Below are 18,326 nucleotides of genomic sequence, written 5' to 3'. Positions count from 1 at the left end.
TTCACTGATTATCCCAGATAGTCAGCATTAATATTCTGGAATATTTCCTTCCAGTTGTGTGTATGTGTGCATACGTATGTAGAATTTTCCCATGGTTGAGTTCCTGGTGTAGAAAGAGTTTATTAATCCTACTTTCTCTTTTAATGTTACATTACAAACCTTCCCATATCATTAATTTTTTTCATTAATTGTAAATGACTACATAATATCAGTATCTAGAGAATTTATTTAGCAAGTCCTCAATTAACAGGCATTGAAGCCATACCCAAATCTTGCTATTAAGAAAAACACAGGAATGTACATATTTAGAAATGGTCTTTACATTTCAGATGATTTCCTTTAGTAACTTTTTTTTTTTTTTAGATGAAGTCTCATTTTGTCATCCATGCTAGAGTGCAGTGACGCAATCTCAGCTCACTGCAACCTCCGCCTCCCGGGTTCAAATGATGCTCCTGCCTCAGCGTCCTGAGTAGCTGCGATCACAGGGACCTGCCACCACACCTGGCTAATTTTTGTATTTTTAGTACAGACATGGTTCTACCATGCTGAACCAAGGCTGGTCTCCAACTCCTGACCTCAAGTGATCCACTGCCTCAGCCTCTCAAAGTGCTGGGATTACAGGTGTCAGTCACCGTGCCCAGCCAGCAACATTTAAGTAGGACTACTGGCTAAAAGTATGGAGACCCCTGATACACACGGGCAAAAAGCTTTTGAGAAAGGCTGTACCCATTAGCATTCTGTTAGCAGTGTACTAGAGCACTATGCCAAAAAGAAGCCATTGAGAGTATTCTCAGACCTGGGGAAAAAGCATTACCTTCCAGGCCAGGATACTGTCTCTTGTAGTAAGACTGTCCATAATGTCCTCATCAGATCAATATGGTCCTTCATTCCAATGAATCCTACTATTGGTCATTATAACTAACAACTGCCTAAGATTTATTTTCAGCAAACAATGCTTTTTCTAGCCAGGAGTACTACAGGGCTAGAGTATAAAAATATTTGCTACAAAGTGAAATGATTACCAAAAATATGTGCACTTTGTGAAGGGGACAATTGTTTCAAAAACTCCAATTAGCACACAGGATTTTAGATGGCTCCCTCACTCTCAAGACTTCTGTGTGCAGAATTTTGTTTGAAAATCAATTTGCTGCCGATAAGTTTGCCCATTTGAGGGTTTGCAACTTAATAGCTGTTTATGAAAAGGGAATCTCTTTTTAACTGACAGGGACAGAGAAATATAAATGGCAACCTGAATATAATTACTGATCTTTCCTCAAGTCTTTGTTTCTGTGTCATAGTGGGGTTTTTTGTTGTTGTCGTTTTAGGTTTTGTTTTGCTTTTTTTGTTGTTGTTGAGACGGATGATTTCCTTTAGTAAGTTTTTTTTTTTTTTTTTTTTTTTTTAGATGAAGCCTCATTTTGTCACCCAGGCTGGAGTGCAGTGGTGCAGTCTTGGCTCACTGCAACCTCTGCCTTCTGGGTTCATTGCAACCTCTGCCTTCTGGGTTCAAGTGATTGTCCTGCCTCAGCCTCCCAAATAGCTGGGGTTACAGGCACACACCATCATGCTCATCTAATTTTTGTATTTTTAGTGGAGATGGGGTTTTGCCACATTGGCCAGGTTGGTCTTGAACTCTGACCTCAAGCAATCCACCTGCCTCGGCCTCCCAAAGTGCTGGGATTACAGGCATGAGCCACCATGTCCAGCCTTATTTTTTAAATGAATTGTCCAAATAATAGAGTATGATCACTTCTGTAAAGTAATAATTAAATATCTTTACATATATTCTTAAATATAAAGAAAAATCCAGAAGTGTAACCAAACTGCCAGTAAAAATTCTTGGGATAGGGCTGAGGAGACACATTGGTAGGGACCATGGGGAATCTCTTTCATAACTTTAGTTTTCAGTGAGCATGTACTAATTTTGTAATCAGAAAAACTAAAAAAAATAAAGTTAGTTACTATGATCATCTAGGGACTCAACAGATAGTTCACTATGATCTGAATTTACAAGTGTCCAATTGAGATCATTTTATGACTTGATGGTAGCTTTGGAGATAGGCAGCCACCTGGTCTCCACAGATGCCTCAGAGCAATCCAGTGTGCATGTACACATATCAGAACTGCCCATGGTGGTCTGCGAAAGCCCCAACTGTCTAACTGATCCAAGGAGATGTGAGACACAGATCCTCCGACTACAGGGAAGTCTTCCCTGGAAAAACACTCCATTAACCCACATCCTCCCCAGCCAAGAGTCACCAAATCATTCTTAAGAAGTGTTAGAGCCTCACATATGCCAAAAATTGGATACAGAAAGAGAAGAGTGAAAAACATCAGGAAGGGTAGAACAGAGGGTCTGAGCTGATAAAAGTTTTTTTCTTGTAATTGCTGTTTTCACTTTACAAGTCAATTTAAAACTATAAAAATATAGATAACTGGCTAGGCACATTGGCTCACACCTGTAATCCCAGCATTTTGGGAGGCTGAGGTGGGTGGATCGCCTGAGGCCAGGAGTTCAAGAACAGCCTGGCTAACATGGCAAAACCCTGTCTCTACTAAAAATACAAAATTTAGCCAGGTGTGGTGGCAAGTGCCTGTAGTTCTAGCTACTTGAGAGGCCGAGGCAGGAAAACTGCTTGAATCCGAGAGGCAGAGGTAGCAGTGAGATGAGATCGAGCCACTGCACTCCAGCCTGGGTGACAGAGTGAGATTTCATCTCAAAAAATAATAATAATTATTATTGTCCATGTGTGCTTTTTTTATCATTTAAAATATATTTCAGGAAAACATCATAACTTAGTGGAAAAATAAAAAAAAGGACTTTGTTATTGGAAAATATGTTTTCTATTTAAGCAGCACCTCTAGATAAGTGCATTTCTAGCTTAGAACCCCTCCACAAACCTTTCCATTTTCATTTGAAAATGTTTATAACTTGTTTGGAATGTGAATGAAATATCTTTACTGTTTGTCATTTGAAGGTTGCAAGTTAAATACTGGTGATTGATCATTGACAACCAGGGGGGAAAATAAACATTTGCCAGCTTAGAAGTACACAGAGCACGTCAGAAAGGATAATTAATTTGCATCTTTTAAGCTTTCATCTGAAATTAGTTTTTCATTGCACAAACAAGAATGGTCAGCTTATTAAACTGCCTTGGAAGGACTGTGAGCCAAAGGGTAAAAAATCCCACACTGACTCATCCTAACCTAGAACTTAACTCTTTCTTTTCAAATTCTATTTATTTTTAAAGCTTCTGTGAAGAAAACATCATATTTTAACTTGTGTAACCTGCTGGATGGCATATAAGGGGGCTGCCAAAGGCCAACGGTGAGATCAGCCTCTGGACACCAGATTGTGTCTTCAGTCAGTTCCTTTCCCTCTCTCTCTATGACAACACAGCTTCAGACAGCAAACAACGTGATTGGATAGCAGAGGTAGTCTTTGCTTACTAACTAAAAAAGAGTGGGTTTTAAAAAAAAGTAAATTTTTTGGACGGGTGTGGTGGCTCACGCCTGTAATCCCCACACAGTGGGAAGCTGAGGTGGGTGGATCATGAGATCAGGAGATCAAAACAATCCTGGCCAACACGGTGAAACCCCATCTTTACTAAAAATACAAAAATTAGCTGGGCATGGTGGCATGTGCCTGTAGTCCCAGCTACTTGGGAGGCTGAGGTGGGAGAATTGCTTGAACCCAGGAGGCAGAGGCTGCAGTGAGCCAAGATCGTGCCACTGTACTCCAGCCTGGTTGACAGAGACTTTCTCTCAAAAAAAAAAAAGAGTGGTTTTTTGTTTGTTTGTTTGTTTGTTTACATTATTATCTTACCAAAGCCAGACGATTCTGGAAAAACAAAGTTATGAAAACTAGTAACCCTGATTGGAGGGGAGTCAGGGAAGCAGAGAAAGCTATTCAAAGTCCAAACACCAATGCAATTTAACAAAACAGATAGAGAGGATCCAAGATAGTAGATTAGACACAACTCCAGCACACAACACCCAGCGAAAGCGACGCAGAAACCCAGAGATCTCCTAGCTCCAACCGAGGTACCAGGTGCATTTCAATGGGTCTGGTCCGAGAGTGAGCAAAGCCCACTCAGGGCAGACCAAGGAGGGGAGGGGTGCTGCTTCACCCAGAAAGTGCATCTGACCTGTGAGTCAGATGCTCCACCTCTGGCGCTCTGGTCCAGATACAGTGCTTCCCCCAAAGCCTCAGCAATATACAGAACAGGGGATCTTTGCCAGTCAAGTGCCGGGAATTACAAGTGCGGAGTTGAATAAGAGTCTGCAGACTGAGCTGCTATCGCCCCCTCCCCTCGCCCGGAGAGAGAGGGAGCTGTAAGCGGGAGCAGCAGGGAGGCCTCTACCCCTTGACCAGAGAGAGAAAGCTGAAAGGGGGAGACTGCTGGGTGCGGCTGGGTGAGTCACTAACCTCCCCCACAAACCCCAGAAGGCTGAAGCTCTGACTCTAGTGGGTTGCATAGCCAGTGCCACAGTCTGAGATGAACCCTGAATGAGCCAGCCTAGTGGAGGAAGGGCACAACTCACCAATAGAGGTGTGGGACTGGGCTACATGTTTTAACAAAAAACACAGGGAGCCTACGCAGCAATGGGATGGCATTCTTGACAACCCAGCAGCGCCTACAGGTCAGTGGAAGAGGTGGGCCTAATCTCCCAGCATAAACAAAAAAGACACAGGAAGCTTCCCTAGTAACTTGAAGGGGTCCCTACAAACCCAGTAGCACCCCCACAGGCAGACAAGCGACCTCATAAAGCAGCTCTTTGACACCACAGCCAGGTAAATCCACAAAGATGGGAAAAAACCAGCACAAAAAAGGTGAAACTATCAAAGACTAGAACACCTCTTCTCCTTCAAGGGACCACAACTCCTCAACAACACAGGATCACAGGTTGACCAAGAAGGAGTACGAAGAATGACGGAAACAAGATTCAGAAGGTGTATAATAACAAACTTTTCAGAGCTAAAGGAATACGTTCTAACTCAATGCAAAGAAACCAAAAACCTTGAAAAAAGGTTACACGAAATGTTGACTAGAATAACCAGCTTAGAGAAGAATGTAAATGACTTGGTGGAGTTGAAGAACACAGCACGAGAACTACGTGAAGCAAACATAAGTTTTAACAGCTGAATCAATCGAGCAGAAGAAAGGATATCAGAGATTGAAGATCAACTCAATGAAATGAAAAGAGAAGGCAATACAAGAGAAAAAAGAGTGAAAAGAAATGAACAAAGCCTCCAAGAAATATGGGATTATGTGAAAAGACCTAATCTACGCTTGATCAGTGTACCTGAATATGACAGGGAGAATGAATCCAAGCTGGAAAACACGCTCCAGGATACTATCCAGGAGAACTTCCCAAGCCTAGCAAGGCAGTCCAATATTCAAATCCAAGAAATACAGAGAACTCCACAAAGATATTCCTCAAGAAGAGCAACCCCAAGGCACATAATCATCAGATTTACCAGGGTCGAAATAAAGGAAAAACTGCTAAGGGCAGCCAGAGAGAAAGGTCAGGTCACTCACAGAGGGAAGCCAATAGACTTACAGCAGATCTCTCGGCAGAAACTCTACAAGCCAGAAGAGAGTGGGAGCCAATATTCAACATCCTTAAAGAAAAGGACTTTCAACCCAGAATCTCATATCCAGCCAAATTAAGCTTCATAAGTGAAGGAGAAATAAAATCCTTTATGGACAAGCAATTATTGAGAGATTTTGTCACCATTAGACCTGCCCTACAAGGGCTCCTGAAAGAAACGCCAAGGATGGAAAGGAACAAGTACCAGACACTGCAAAAGCAAACCAGTTGGCAAAGACCAAAAATGCAGTGAAGAAAATGAGTCTAATGAGAAAGAGAACCAGCCAGTAACAAAATGGCAGAATCAAATTCACACATAACAATATTAACATTGAATGTAAATGGCCTAAACGCCCCAATCAAAAGACACAGACTGGCAAACTGGATAAAAAGTCAGAACCCATCGGTGTGCTGTATTCAAGAAACCCATCTCACATACAAAGACACATAGACTCGAAATAAAGGGATGGAGGAAGATTTACCAAGCAAATGGAGAACAAAAAAAAAGCAGGGGTTGCAATCCTAGTCGCTGATAAAATGGACTTCAAACCAACAAAGATCAAAAGAGACAAAGGACATTACATAATGATAAAAGGTTCAATCCAACAAGAAGAGCTAACTATCCTAAATATATACGCACCCAACACAGGAGCACCCAGATACATAAAGCAAGTTCTTAACAACCTAAAACGAGATTTAGACTCCCACACAATAATAGTAAGAGACTTCAATACTCCACTGTCAATATTAGAGAGATCAACGAGACAGAAAATTAACAAGGATATCCAGGACTTGAATGCAGAGCTGGACCAAGCAGATCTAATAGACATATACAGAACACTCCACTCCAAATCCACAGAATATACATTTTTCTCAGCACCACATTGCACTTACTCTCAAATCGACCACATCACTGGAAGCAAATCACTCCTCAGGAAATGCAAAAGAACAGAAATCATAACAAACAGTCTATCAGACCACAGCGCAATCAGACTAGAACTCAGGATCAAGAAACCCACCCAAACCCGCACAACCACTTGGAAACTGAATAACTTGCTTCTGAATATTGACTGGATAAACAATGAAATGAAGGCAGAAATAAAGATGTTCTTTGAAACCAACCAGAATGAAGACAAAACTTACCAGAATCTCTGGAACACCTTTAAAGCAGTATCAAGAGGGAAATTTATAGCAATAAATGCCCACCAGAGAAGAGAGGAAAGACCTAAAATTGACACCCTATCATCAAAATGGAAAGAACTAGAGGAGCAAGATCAAAAAAACTCAAAAGCTAGCAGAAGACAAGAGATAACTAAGCTCAGAGCAGAAATGAAGGAGATAGAGACACAAAAACCCCTTCAAAAAATCAATAAATCTAAGAGGTGGTTTTTTGAAAAGATCAACAAAATAGACCGCTAGCCAGATTAATAAAAAAGAAAAGGAAGAATCAAATAGATGCAATAAAAAACAATAAAAGGGATATCACCACTGATCCCACAGAAATACAGACTACCATCAGAGATTACTACAAACAGCTCTACTCACATAAACCAGTAAACCAGGAAGAAATGGATAAATTCCTAGACACTTGTACTTCTACCAAAACTAAACCAGAAGGAAGCTGAAACCCTGAATAGACCAATAACAAGGGTTGAATTAGAGGCAGCAATCAATAGCCTACCAGCCAAAAAAGTCCAGGTCCAGATGGGTTCACAGCCAAATTCTACCAGACGTACAAAGAGGAGCTGGTTCCATTCCTTCTGAAACTGTATCAAACAATACAAAAGGAGGGAATCCTCCCTAACTCATTTTATGAGACCAACAACACCCTCATACCAAAACCAGGCAGAGACTCAACTAAAAAAGAAAACTTGAAGCTAATATCCATGATGAACATCAATGCAAAAATCTTCAATAAAATACTGGCAAACAGATTGCAACAACACATCAAGAAGTTTATCCATCACGACCAAATAGGCTTCATCCCAGGGATGCGAGGTTGGTTCAACATATGCAAATCCATAAATGTAATCCATCACATAAATGGAACAAAGACAAAAACCACATGATTATCTCAATAGATGCAGAGAAGGCCTTTGATAAAACTCAACAGCCCTTCATGCTAAAAACTCTCAATAAACTAGGTATTGATGGAACGTATCATAAAATGATAAAAGCTATATATGACAAACCTACAGCCAATATCATACTGAACAGACAAAAGCTAAAAGAATTCCCTTGGAAATCAGGCACTAGACAAGGATGCCCTCTATCACCACTCCTATTCAACATAGTATTGGAAGTTCTAGCCAGAGCAATCAGGCAAGAAAAAGAAATAGAGTATTCGATTAGGAAAGGAGGAAGTCAAACTGTCTCTATTTGCAGACGACATGAATGTATATCTAGCAGACCCCATCGTCTCAGCCCAAAATCTTCTCAAACTGATAAACAACTTCAGCAAAGTCTCAGGATAAAAAAATTAATGTGCAAAAATCACAAGCATTCCTATATACCAATAACAGACAAACAGAGAGCCCAATCAAGAGCAAACATCCATTCATAATTGCTACAAAGAGAATAAAATACCTAGGAATACAACTAACAAAGGATGTAAAGGACCTCTTCAAGGAGAACTACAAACCACTGCTGAACGAAATAAGAGAGGACACAAACAAATGGAGAAACATTCCATATTCATGGTTAGGAAGAATCAGTATCATGAAAATGGCCATACTACCCAAAGTAATCTATAGATTCAATGCTATCCCCATCAAGCTACCAATGACCTTCTTCACAGAACTGGAAAAAAAACACTTTAAACCTCGTGTGGAATCACAAGAGACCCCGCATAGCCAAGACAATCCTAAGCAAAAAGAACAACGCTGGAGGCATCACACTGCCAGACTTCAAACCATACTACAAGGTTTGAAGTACATGTGGACTCAGGGAGAGGAGCATCACACACAGGGGACAGTTGCGGGGGAGAGGGGAGAGACAATAGGGGGTGGGGAGAGAGGGGGGAGATGGTTTCTTTTGCTGTACAGGCCCTAGCAGCCTAAGCCTCTGGAGAGGGGGGGTTCCAGCAACAGCCCAAGATTCTTCCCAGAAGGAAGCCAACAAACAGGAGGTAAAAAAAGAACTTCCTTTTCTTTTCCCCAAGGGCATTAAAAAAAGGTCAAATGGAAGAATTCACAGTTCTCACATGTGTTATGAATGCAAAAAAAAAACCTGTCAGTTGAGAGAAGGGAACACCAAAGCATCCTTTTACCAGGACAACTCTATTTCAAATATAAGTGACTCTTAGAGTAAATAGAATTCAATTTTCAAAGGAATTCTTTTTAAACACCATTGGTTTCTGAAGATCGTATTTATAAGCATGGTGGTTGAGAGTTCAGTCTCTAATGTCAGACAACCTGTGTTCAGATCCCTGTTCCTCAAACATACTGGCCCTGTATCCAGACACAAGTGATAACCTCTTTGCCTCAGTTTCCCCATCTTTGAAATGGAGATAATAATAGTACCTGTTTCTCATAGGGTGGTTGAAAGGCTTTATAAGGGATGTTTAGCCAAGTGCCTGGCACACTGTGCACACTTGGCTTTATCATTATCACTTAGCTTTATCATTATACATAATAGGCTATATATTATAGCCACTATATCCTTATCAGTTCAGGCCCTGGACCTCACCCAACCCATAAGCAAGATGCTAGGACAACCAAGAATCAGAGAAGTTCAGAAACAAAGATCCCCTGATCACAGAGGATGAAAGACAGGATCTCTTTTAGGTCTTCCCCAACTCAAAAGTTTAGAAACAGCAGGGCGCAGTGGCTCACACCTGTTATCTCAGCATTTTGGGAGGCCAAGGTAGGCGGATTACTTGAGGCCAGAAATTCAAGACCAGCCTGGCCAACATGGCAAAACCCCATCTTTACTAAAAATACAAATATTAGCTGGGCATGGTGGCACACCTGTAGTCACAGCTACTTGGGAGGCAGAGGCACGAGAATCGCTTGAACCCGGGAGGCAGATGTTGCAGTGAGCCAAGATCACCCATCTTACCCCAGCCTGAGCAGCAGAGCAAGACTGTCTCCAAAAAAAAAAAAAAAAAAAAAAAAAAAAATCTAGCAAGAATATCCAGGCAGGGCACAGAAGTCTTCCAGGCCACATGGCTCTTGGAGAGGCCAAAGCTGCCAGCAGTCCCCTGGGACTGTTGTAGGCATGCTAGCAGGACAGAGGGGAGATGCATCATGGAGATGACCAGCATGGCCTGACACACAGAGATAAACCTGCAGGAAGGCAGTGCCTAGAATTCGAAAGATTGTTCTCCCTCCAACCTTGTCTCTGGAGCTTCAAGTTGCTCTAAAAGGGAGCCAAAGCTGTTTAAGTTTTGTTTGTTTCTAAAAGTTTTGTTTTGAAAGTTTTGTTTGCTTTTTTAAGGGGGTAGACATTATTTCTGAAAAATGGTTGAGAAATACAGTGGCGTAAGAGACGTGCTAGAAAGAGACTAGGGTCACTGCCCTCTTCCCCCTTTATTTACATTCAGCAAAATAAAACACAGTGGCCTTTTCAATAAAATGAATGTCAATGGCATAGCACATATTTCAAATTAGAAATAATGGTATTGCACAGTGAATTTCCATTTTACCTTCCTTGGCTCACTGGAAACGTGTTAGGATTTCTTTTCCCCTACAGCTTCACCGGAATGCTTATAAATTTCCTTTGCTTTGCTGCAGACATTTTGCTTCCTAAGCATAATTCCACTGGCTGGTCTTCCAGCCCAATGTCAAATGACTTCTTTGTTTTACGTCTTGAGTGCCTAAGACATAACTCAGTGCCACTGATAATTCAAGTGTATGCGGTCCGAAATTCTTATAGATAAGAGAAATACAGGTCCAAGGAAACTGACTAATATCAAACTTTTGAGAAGTAGAAATGTGGGTCAACTAAAAATAGGAACTGGGCGATTGACCTGGAATGTCAGCTTAAAATCTGAACTAAACCGAGTTTTTGTTTTTTTCAAAAATCTTCTCTAAAATTTGCTAACAGAAGTTGTGTTGTCCACGTCAACCCACTCACAGATGCTGCTGGCCACGACCCGCTATGAGTAATATGAACCAGGATGTAGACTGAACTCCCTAGTACTTTGGCTTCAGTGATAACCTGATGGTTCAAGTATACCTTTGTTGTGAGCCTGGAAAATTACTATATTATGTGACTTTCCCAGGTTTCTGTCAAGCTGTGAATTTTTTTTTTTTTTTTTTGATACAAAGTCTCACTCTGTCACCCAGGCTAGAGCACGATCTCGCTCACTGCAACCTCCTCTTCCCAAGTTCAAGCAATTCTCCTGCCTCAGCCTCCCAAGTAGCTGGGATTACAGGCATCCTGTCAGCAGTCCCGACTAAATTTTGTTTTTTTGGTAGAGACAAGGTTTCACCATGTTGGCCAAGCTGGTCTTGAACTCTTGACCTCAGCTGATCCACCCACCTCAGCCTCCCAAAGTGCCTGGGATTACAGGCGTCAGCCACCATGCCCGTCCTAAGCCTGTGATTTTATGATTTTATATCACACCTTTATCTGCTTTTCCTCTGAGTCATCTCATTTTTCCTACTTTTGCCCAATTAGCTTATTAAGTTTTATCTTAGGAAACTATAGTGAACTCTAAAATTTAAAAATAATTCAGATTTGTTGCTAGAAAATGAATGCTACTTACCTTAATTAGTTTCAGAGTGAAAAGCACAGAATCTTGAGCCTATATAAATATATCATTTCCAGTTTCAAAGCTCATGCTCTGTGCCTGATTCCAAATTGACTGTGAAACTATGGCTCTATGTTTTTACTACTAAGGTGGATGTTGATGACATGTCTGATGAGCAGCTTTTAGCAAAGTGCATCAAAGAACTATGTAATTCCATGTTTACTAAACCTCCAAAACAGGGCACCAGCTTTCATATCCAGGTGACTGATAGCCAAATTCACAACAAGAAACTATTGAAATAATGACACTACTGAAGCATGTCTCTTACCATTCTGAATAAGGGTCTGTGACCGTGTGAACCTTCCATGGACAGCTGTCATGTGCAGTGGACTTTTGCCATCTTTACTCTAAAAAAAAAAAAAATGAAGGAGAGAAAAACAATGGAGGCGCTCATGAGCCAGTGACATTAATCTGAAATACCCCTATGGACACTCCTAATAATGCCCTGAAAACATCCATTTAATTTTTTTTTTTTTTAAGTATGATCAACATGAGGCTGCAGTGAGCTAGGATTTTACCACTGCACTCCAGCCTGGGTGACAGAGTGATGTTTTTCTCAAAAAAAAATTTTAAAAGTATGATCAACAATTACAAGAGGCAAAGATAATTTTGAAAGGAAAAGATGTACATGACCTCTGAAGTTATTGCATAACATGGCATTTTTTAAAAGCCTAGAGAAACAGTCATCTGTAACCTTTATTCCTCTCCTGTGACTACTGGAGAAGAAGTTTCCTTAGAGGTGTTTTTTCAACCTTTGTCTACAGTACACAAAAAAAGACAAATGCGTTAACTTTTGTGGTCCTGTTTAAGCCAAAGCTGACCAAATGGCTCTGAATCACTGCAACTTTTAAAACTGACCTGAGGCCAGGCACGATGACTCACACCTGTAATCCCAGCACCTTGGGAGACTGAGGTGGGCAGATCACTTGAGGTGGGAGTTCAAGAACAGCCTGGCCAGCATGGTGAAATGCCATCTCTACCAAAAATACAAAAATTAGCCAGGCATGGTGGCATGTGCCTGTAATCCCAGCTATTCGAGAGGCTGAGATGGGAGAATTGCTTGAACCTTGGAGGCAGAGGTTGCAGTGTGGCAGAATCATGCCACTGTACTATACAGCCTGGGTGACAGAGTAAGATTCTGTCGGGGGGGAAGAAAAGAAAGAAAAAGAGAGAGAGAGAAACCTGATCTGGATCTCTCCATAATTTCTTCCATTTTAATTGTTTTTTTTTAATAAACATCACTTTAAAATAAAAAGAAAAAAGAAAAAATTAAAAGAAAAACAAAAACAAAACCTTAAGTTTTTATTGTTTCAAAACAGAATCTCTTACTTCACGTAACTCATTAGAAGTTAGAGGACTAAGGCATGCAACTGTTTAGGAAATTGCCATTTGAATGATCAGCTGGAAATGTGTGCTGAATTCATATATTTCTTACTATTCATGATAGAAATGAAATTTCCTTTCCAAAACACAGAAAATGTACAGCATCTATATACTAATCATCATTATACTAAATACCAAGGTACCATATATTTAACTAAGAAATAGTAATTTACGGAATTTCTTCTGAAAATAGGCCCAAAAGAAAATATGACTATTATTTTAGAATAAAACTATCTCCAATAGGAAGAATGTATTTTCATCCAAGTATTGTTATCAAAAAAATCTACATAACACTTATTTTTCTAAGTCTCAGCAGAAACACTTCTCTAGGTCTGAAGTTAAAATAAGAGGTTTTAAAAATGCATGTTCATTTTGTGATGAAATCCAAAATACCTGTGCTTTAAAATGACTGTTTTAAAAAACTCCATCTTGGAAAACATAATAATTCAGGTAAGTATTTCTTAGAGTGGACCAAGGACTGCCTATGTCTGAATCACCCAAGATTCTTGTTGGAAATATGAATTCTGTACTTTAACCCAGAACTACAGAATTGGGGTAAGAGGGTTCCCATTTTTAATCCCTGATTTGGACTGTGGGCTAAAACAGCTTATAAAACCAATGTTTTAACACAAGAATACATTCAATAAGTCTATTCCTTATAAATAAAAAAGGGATTACACATAGTCTGTGCCAAGACAAAAAGTTAATTAGAACAGCAAGTTCATCTTGATTGAAAAAAAATGTATCATTATAATTCAATGTTCTCAGGTAGATGGGAGAAGAAAAGAAATAATAGGATAGTCTCTCCATCTTATATGAGTGTAACCTGAGTGAAAACAGAGAAAGGAGACTTGAAGCTTGATAATATTTTTAGAGGAAAAACGGGTACAATCAAGACAATGAGTTACAGCATCATCGCTGACCATGAGAGTTGTCGATTCAGAGCTAGGCCTTAGTTGTCAGGACTGCACACAGTTCCAAGGACTGAAACACCTGGGAACTACTTTGGACTAAAGATTAAAACACTCCCTTCCAATTGAAAAAGGATGACGGTTCAAGATAATTAAGGAGAGAGAAGGCAGAAATTGTGGATTTGGCATTAACTTGTCCCTAGGTGGAGCTATTTCTTTAAATTTTGCTCCAGTGTTTCCTCTTAATATGAACCATAGTAATTATTAATTAAACATATCTAAAGCTATAAATACTTCGGCATTTAGAAAATATTTTCATAAATGTTTAGCTAAGCAATTTTCCATGCTTAGAAAAGTGCTTAAAGGCTTTACCAAGGAGTAACCACCAAATTGGTGGTAGCTATCTAAGCTGCAGGCAGAGACACAAAGCAGAAGTGAGTGATCTCTGTAGTGTGTAGTGGACAAAGCCAGTTCCATTTCAGGGACAGCAAACACCACAACCTTCCTTTTGGCTGAGAGTGCTTGTGCCTCTGGTAAAGGGACAAGTAAATACAGATGACCAAAGTTAGGTAAAATACAAAGAACAGCAAAATGACCAGTGGTGACAATTGCTTTGCATCCCTCTTTGCAGATCTTTGCCTGGGTTCATCTACTGAATCCAGGATATAGCTGATATCTTTTTTTCCTCTCATGGGGAAACAGTTGGATAAGGTGGGGAAATCTGAATAGGAAGCATTAACAGTATCCTGGCAGCCATTTTGGGGCAGCTTTGTTCATATGGTATGGGGTGAAAAGGGAGCTCATTATTCCAAAATGCCATTGAAAACCAAGGAAACTCAAAAGGACAATACTTTTTATTTAGCCTTTAAAAGTTATAACTCTGAATATTAAAGTTGAAACTAGGGAACCCTACTGAGTTTCATGATCTGAGAAATTGAAATTTATCATGTAGGGTTACTGACTGTTGCTACTATTCCTAGAACTTCACACAAAGATAAAACTATTCCATGCATTCTCAAAGGAGAGAATATGTGCAATTCTTCCATCTATTGAAAGCTTTCATGAAATTTTTTTTCTTAATTTCTAGTCTCCCTCCAATTTTCTAGCTACATTTTCCCATAGAATTTAGGGCTTTGAAATTTTTGTTATTTTGAGAATCCATTCAATTAAGCAAGAAGCGCTTCTACTGAGTTAGGCATAATCAAGCCCTAAGTCATAAAGGACATGTATTGAGTATTTAAAATATTTTATGATAAATATTAGTACTCTTTAAAGGCCAAACTCAGCATTGCCTAAGGAAGATTAATCTTTAAACTAAATGGAGTTTGTATTTTCTTGACCATCAGTATCCTCAGAAATCCATTTTTTTTTCTTTTATTCCTAATGCCTTCTTTCCTCATCTTCCAACATCCCACACACCATCCCTAAATTTACAGACATTGTTATTCCTCAGGGTCTTGAAAGCATAATGTTCTCTGTGGCATGGTATACCCCTGGAATCACACAGCTCAATAACCCTAATACAGGGCAATAAAGCCTCTATGGGATAACACTAAGTCCAACCTGGAGTTCAGGGTGGGGTCAAATAAGGTCAGAAACCCATTAAGTCTTTCTAATTCAATGGAAGAGCCGTCTAAAATACTGGTGTTAAAAAGCCATACATAGTCCAATTTATTTTGCTTTGTTTTTTACGGTTCTAAGGGTGAGAGAGATGGAATGTGGTTGGCTCACTCATTCCTCTCCTTTCCTCACTTCTCCAAAATTCTAAGTACTGTGTACCTATCACCGCCTACTCTTGCCTATTCCAGTTTTCATCTTCAATTTCTGCAGTACAAACTATTCCATAATTTGGTCTTGGTACATATAAAGAAGGGAACTGGTCCACTTCAAACAGACATGTTTCAGCTCCCATCTCTTAGAGCTAAATAATCTAAAAGCCCACAGACAGAAAAGAATTGAGATCATGCACAGGCTAAATGTCAGTGACCAGAAAGTAGACAACCTGGCAATGGCAATTTCTGAATCTGTCTAATTCATATCCAGCACAGTTCTATGTATAGTGCCTTCTTTAATGCTTACTTTTAAATGCATGCACAAAGAGCCTTGAGATACTACAGAAATTACAATGTGATCTGTAATGGGAAAGAAAAATTATTTTATACTTTCTCATGTCCTATCTATTTTCAAATTGCAAGTAAACCATGAATGGATTATTGTTATCAGTAAAGTATATCTTTATTTTATCACAATTAAACTCATATTACAAAGTCAAAAAACAGGGCCAGGGTCAACTGAGCAAAATGGGGTACTGTGAAATGCAGGCAGAACACACACCCCTCCTCCTCTTCCCTCCATCTTGTAATTGCTCATGAAGACATCACTTTTACTGTTTTGTGAGAATAGAGGAAAACAAAGTGAACATGTGGGTAGGTGCTGGCTGCATTTCAATATGCTATTTCCCTCAACCTTCAGAAAATCTAAACAAATACAAATTGTCTTACAATCTACAAACACTTTCAAAATCCAAGGAGCAATGTGGTACAAGGAGATAACAATTTGAATTAGACAGCTACCTCCAGAGTCAGACAGGATGGCTCTGTGGAAACGTTAGATGATCTGTGCATCCAGAGTGGATCTGGAATAACTAGGGAGGATTCAAAGAGAATTAGGAAATCAGAGGATACAGACAGCGTAGATGAAGGGAGACTGAGAATGAAGGCTAGATTTGATTCAAAATCCTATTTACTCAGAGTTTTAAAATGGCATTTCTTATATTCTAGTTATGATCAGCAGTCCAAAGGAAAAAAATAAATATTAAAATTAAGAAATTATGCTTTTTAGTTCCATTTGTGGAAAGAAAGAAAGGGCTGCAAAAACCAATGTACCACAGCAGTTGAAGTCCTTTATCCAATCTGAACTGACCACTGGTCAGTTAACTGGAAGTAGCAGGCAGGTGTGCCAGAGAGTAGCCTTCTAGGGCCAGGTATTGGATATACCAAGAGCATCGGTGGCATTTTTTACAGATATAATAAAGTGCACCAGACAACCCTGTGGATTAATTAAGTGGAAGATGATAAAGAAAGCTCCTTTATCAAATTTCGATGATTTCCCTTTCTTTGAAAGATTCACAGGATGTCCTTCAGATACCAGGATGGCAAGACAGATGTCTACAGTCTTGGGAACACTGACAGTTTGGCCACCTGTGTATTTCCTGCACCCTTCAACACCATGTTCTACAGTTTCAGCCCCACACAAACACTCCTTCCCAAACCTGGACCACAGTTTTTTGGTCACTTTGATGCTCCCATTCATTTTTGTCTGCTTTCCATCTTCATGAAAACACTATACTCCTTCCTGTCTCCTCTAACAACATTTTGCATCCCTTTCTCTGGCTCTTTCTCCTCCTCCTTAATCCTAAGAGTAAAGGGCTGTATCACCTTCTGTACTTGTCCTATTACATACTCTCTCCTTGGGCAGGCTCATCCCTTTCTTCTTGTTTCAACAATCCCCTTTACGTGAATGAAACAATCTACAATTTTTCTTCTGTCCCCTACCAGTCTCCGGTGCTAGAATACCACGTTTTTCACTTTTGGGCTTCTCAGACTGGCTATCCAAAACCTAAAAATCAGCCTCTCAAAAACCAAATGTATCAGTTTAACTTCCTAAGCCTACCCTTCCTCCTGACATCCCTCTTTAAAAATATTAATGATAACATCTATTTTTCTACTGCTTATCATGTAGCAGATATTATTCTACATGGTTTATGTATGATAAAGCTGTTTAATGTTTACAGCAGTTCCATGGAAAAGATACTATTATATCCCTAATTTTACAGATAAATAAACTAAGACACACAGAGAGCTTGTTTACGATTATATGGATACTAAATGTCAAGTCTAGAATTGGAATTTAGGCAGTCTGGCCCCAGAACTGAACACTTAACTACTCTGCCGTACCACCTTTCTTCAGCAGATTTTTTTTGTTTTTTAAGACAGAGTCTTGCTCTGTTGCCCAGGCTAGAATACAGTGGCAGGATCTCAGCTCACTGCAACCTCTGCCTCCAGGTTCAAGCAATTCTCCTGCCTCAGCCTCCTGAGTAGCAGGGATTACAGGTGCATGCCACCATGCCCGGCTAATTTTTGGATTTTTGGTAGAGATATGGTTTCACCATGTTGGTCAGGCTAGTCTCGCCTGATCTCAGGTCACTGACCTGCCTTGGCTGCCAAAGCGCTGAGATTATAGGTGTGAGCCACTGTGCCCAGCCTCTTTGCCACATTTCAATCCTTACATTAGTCTTCAACTCCTGCAATCCGTGTCCTGCCAAGTCCTGCTGATTTTCTTTCTGCAAAGCCTCCCCTTTCAGTTGCCTCCTCCTTGTTCCCCTGTTCTCTTATTACCTCTTACCGATATATCAGTTTTATTGACTTCTAGTTATCCGCTAATCATCTCTTCTCTAGGTCCACTACACCTGGGTTTTCTTTCTTTTTTTTTTTTTTCAAAAGTGAAAATATCTTTTTTTGTTTTTCTGGATATAAAAATAGCATGCTCTGCTGTGTGTGGTGGCTCATGCCTGTAATCCCGACACTTTGGGAGGCCAAGGCAGGTGGATCACTTGCGCTTGGGAGTTGGAGACCAGCCTGGGCAACATGGCAAAATCCTGCCTCTACAAAAAATATAAAAAT

The 18,326-nt window shown here is 39.9% G+C and overlaps 1 protein-coding gene across 8 annotated transcripts in view; it reads right to left on the bottom strand.

The window, feature by feature from the left end:
* ANKRD44 (ankyrin repeat domain 44) overlaps positions 1-18,326 on the bottom strand; it is a 343,966-nt gene that overhangs the window by 115,691 nt on the left and 209,949 nt on the right. For all 8 annotated transcript variants that reach the window (XM_039469990.2, XM_039469992.2, XM_039469994.2 and 5 more), the window contains exon 9: positions 11,619-11,697. In XM_039469990.2, coding sequence (XP_039325924.1) covers positions 11,619-11,697 — 79 coding nt within the window. The remainder of the gene's footprint in view (positions 1-11,618; positions 11,698-18,326) is intronic.

Source organism: Saimiri boliviensis, chromosome 5, assembly GCF_048565385.1.
Source record: "Saimiri boliviensis isolate mSaiBol1 chromosome 5, mSaiBol1.pri, whole genome shotgun sequence".
Lineage (NCBI taxonomy): Eukaryota > Metazoa > Chordata > Mammalia > Primates > Cebidae > Saimiri > Saimiri boliviensis.
The sequence above is the reverse complement of the archived record's forward strand: the minus strand, read 5'-3'. Positions and strand labels throughout refer to the sequence as shown.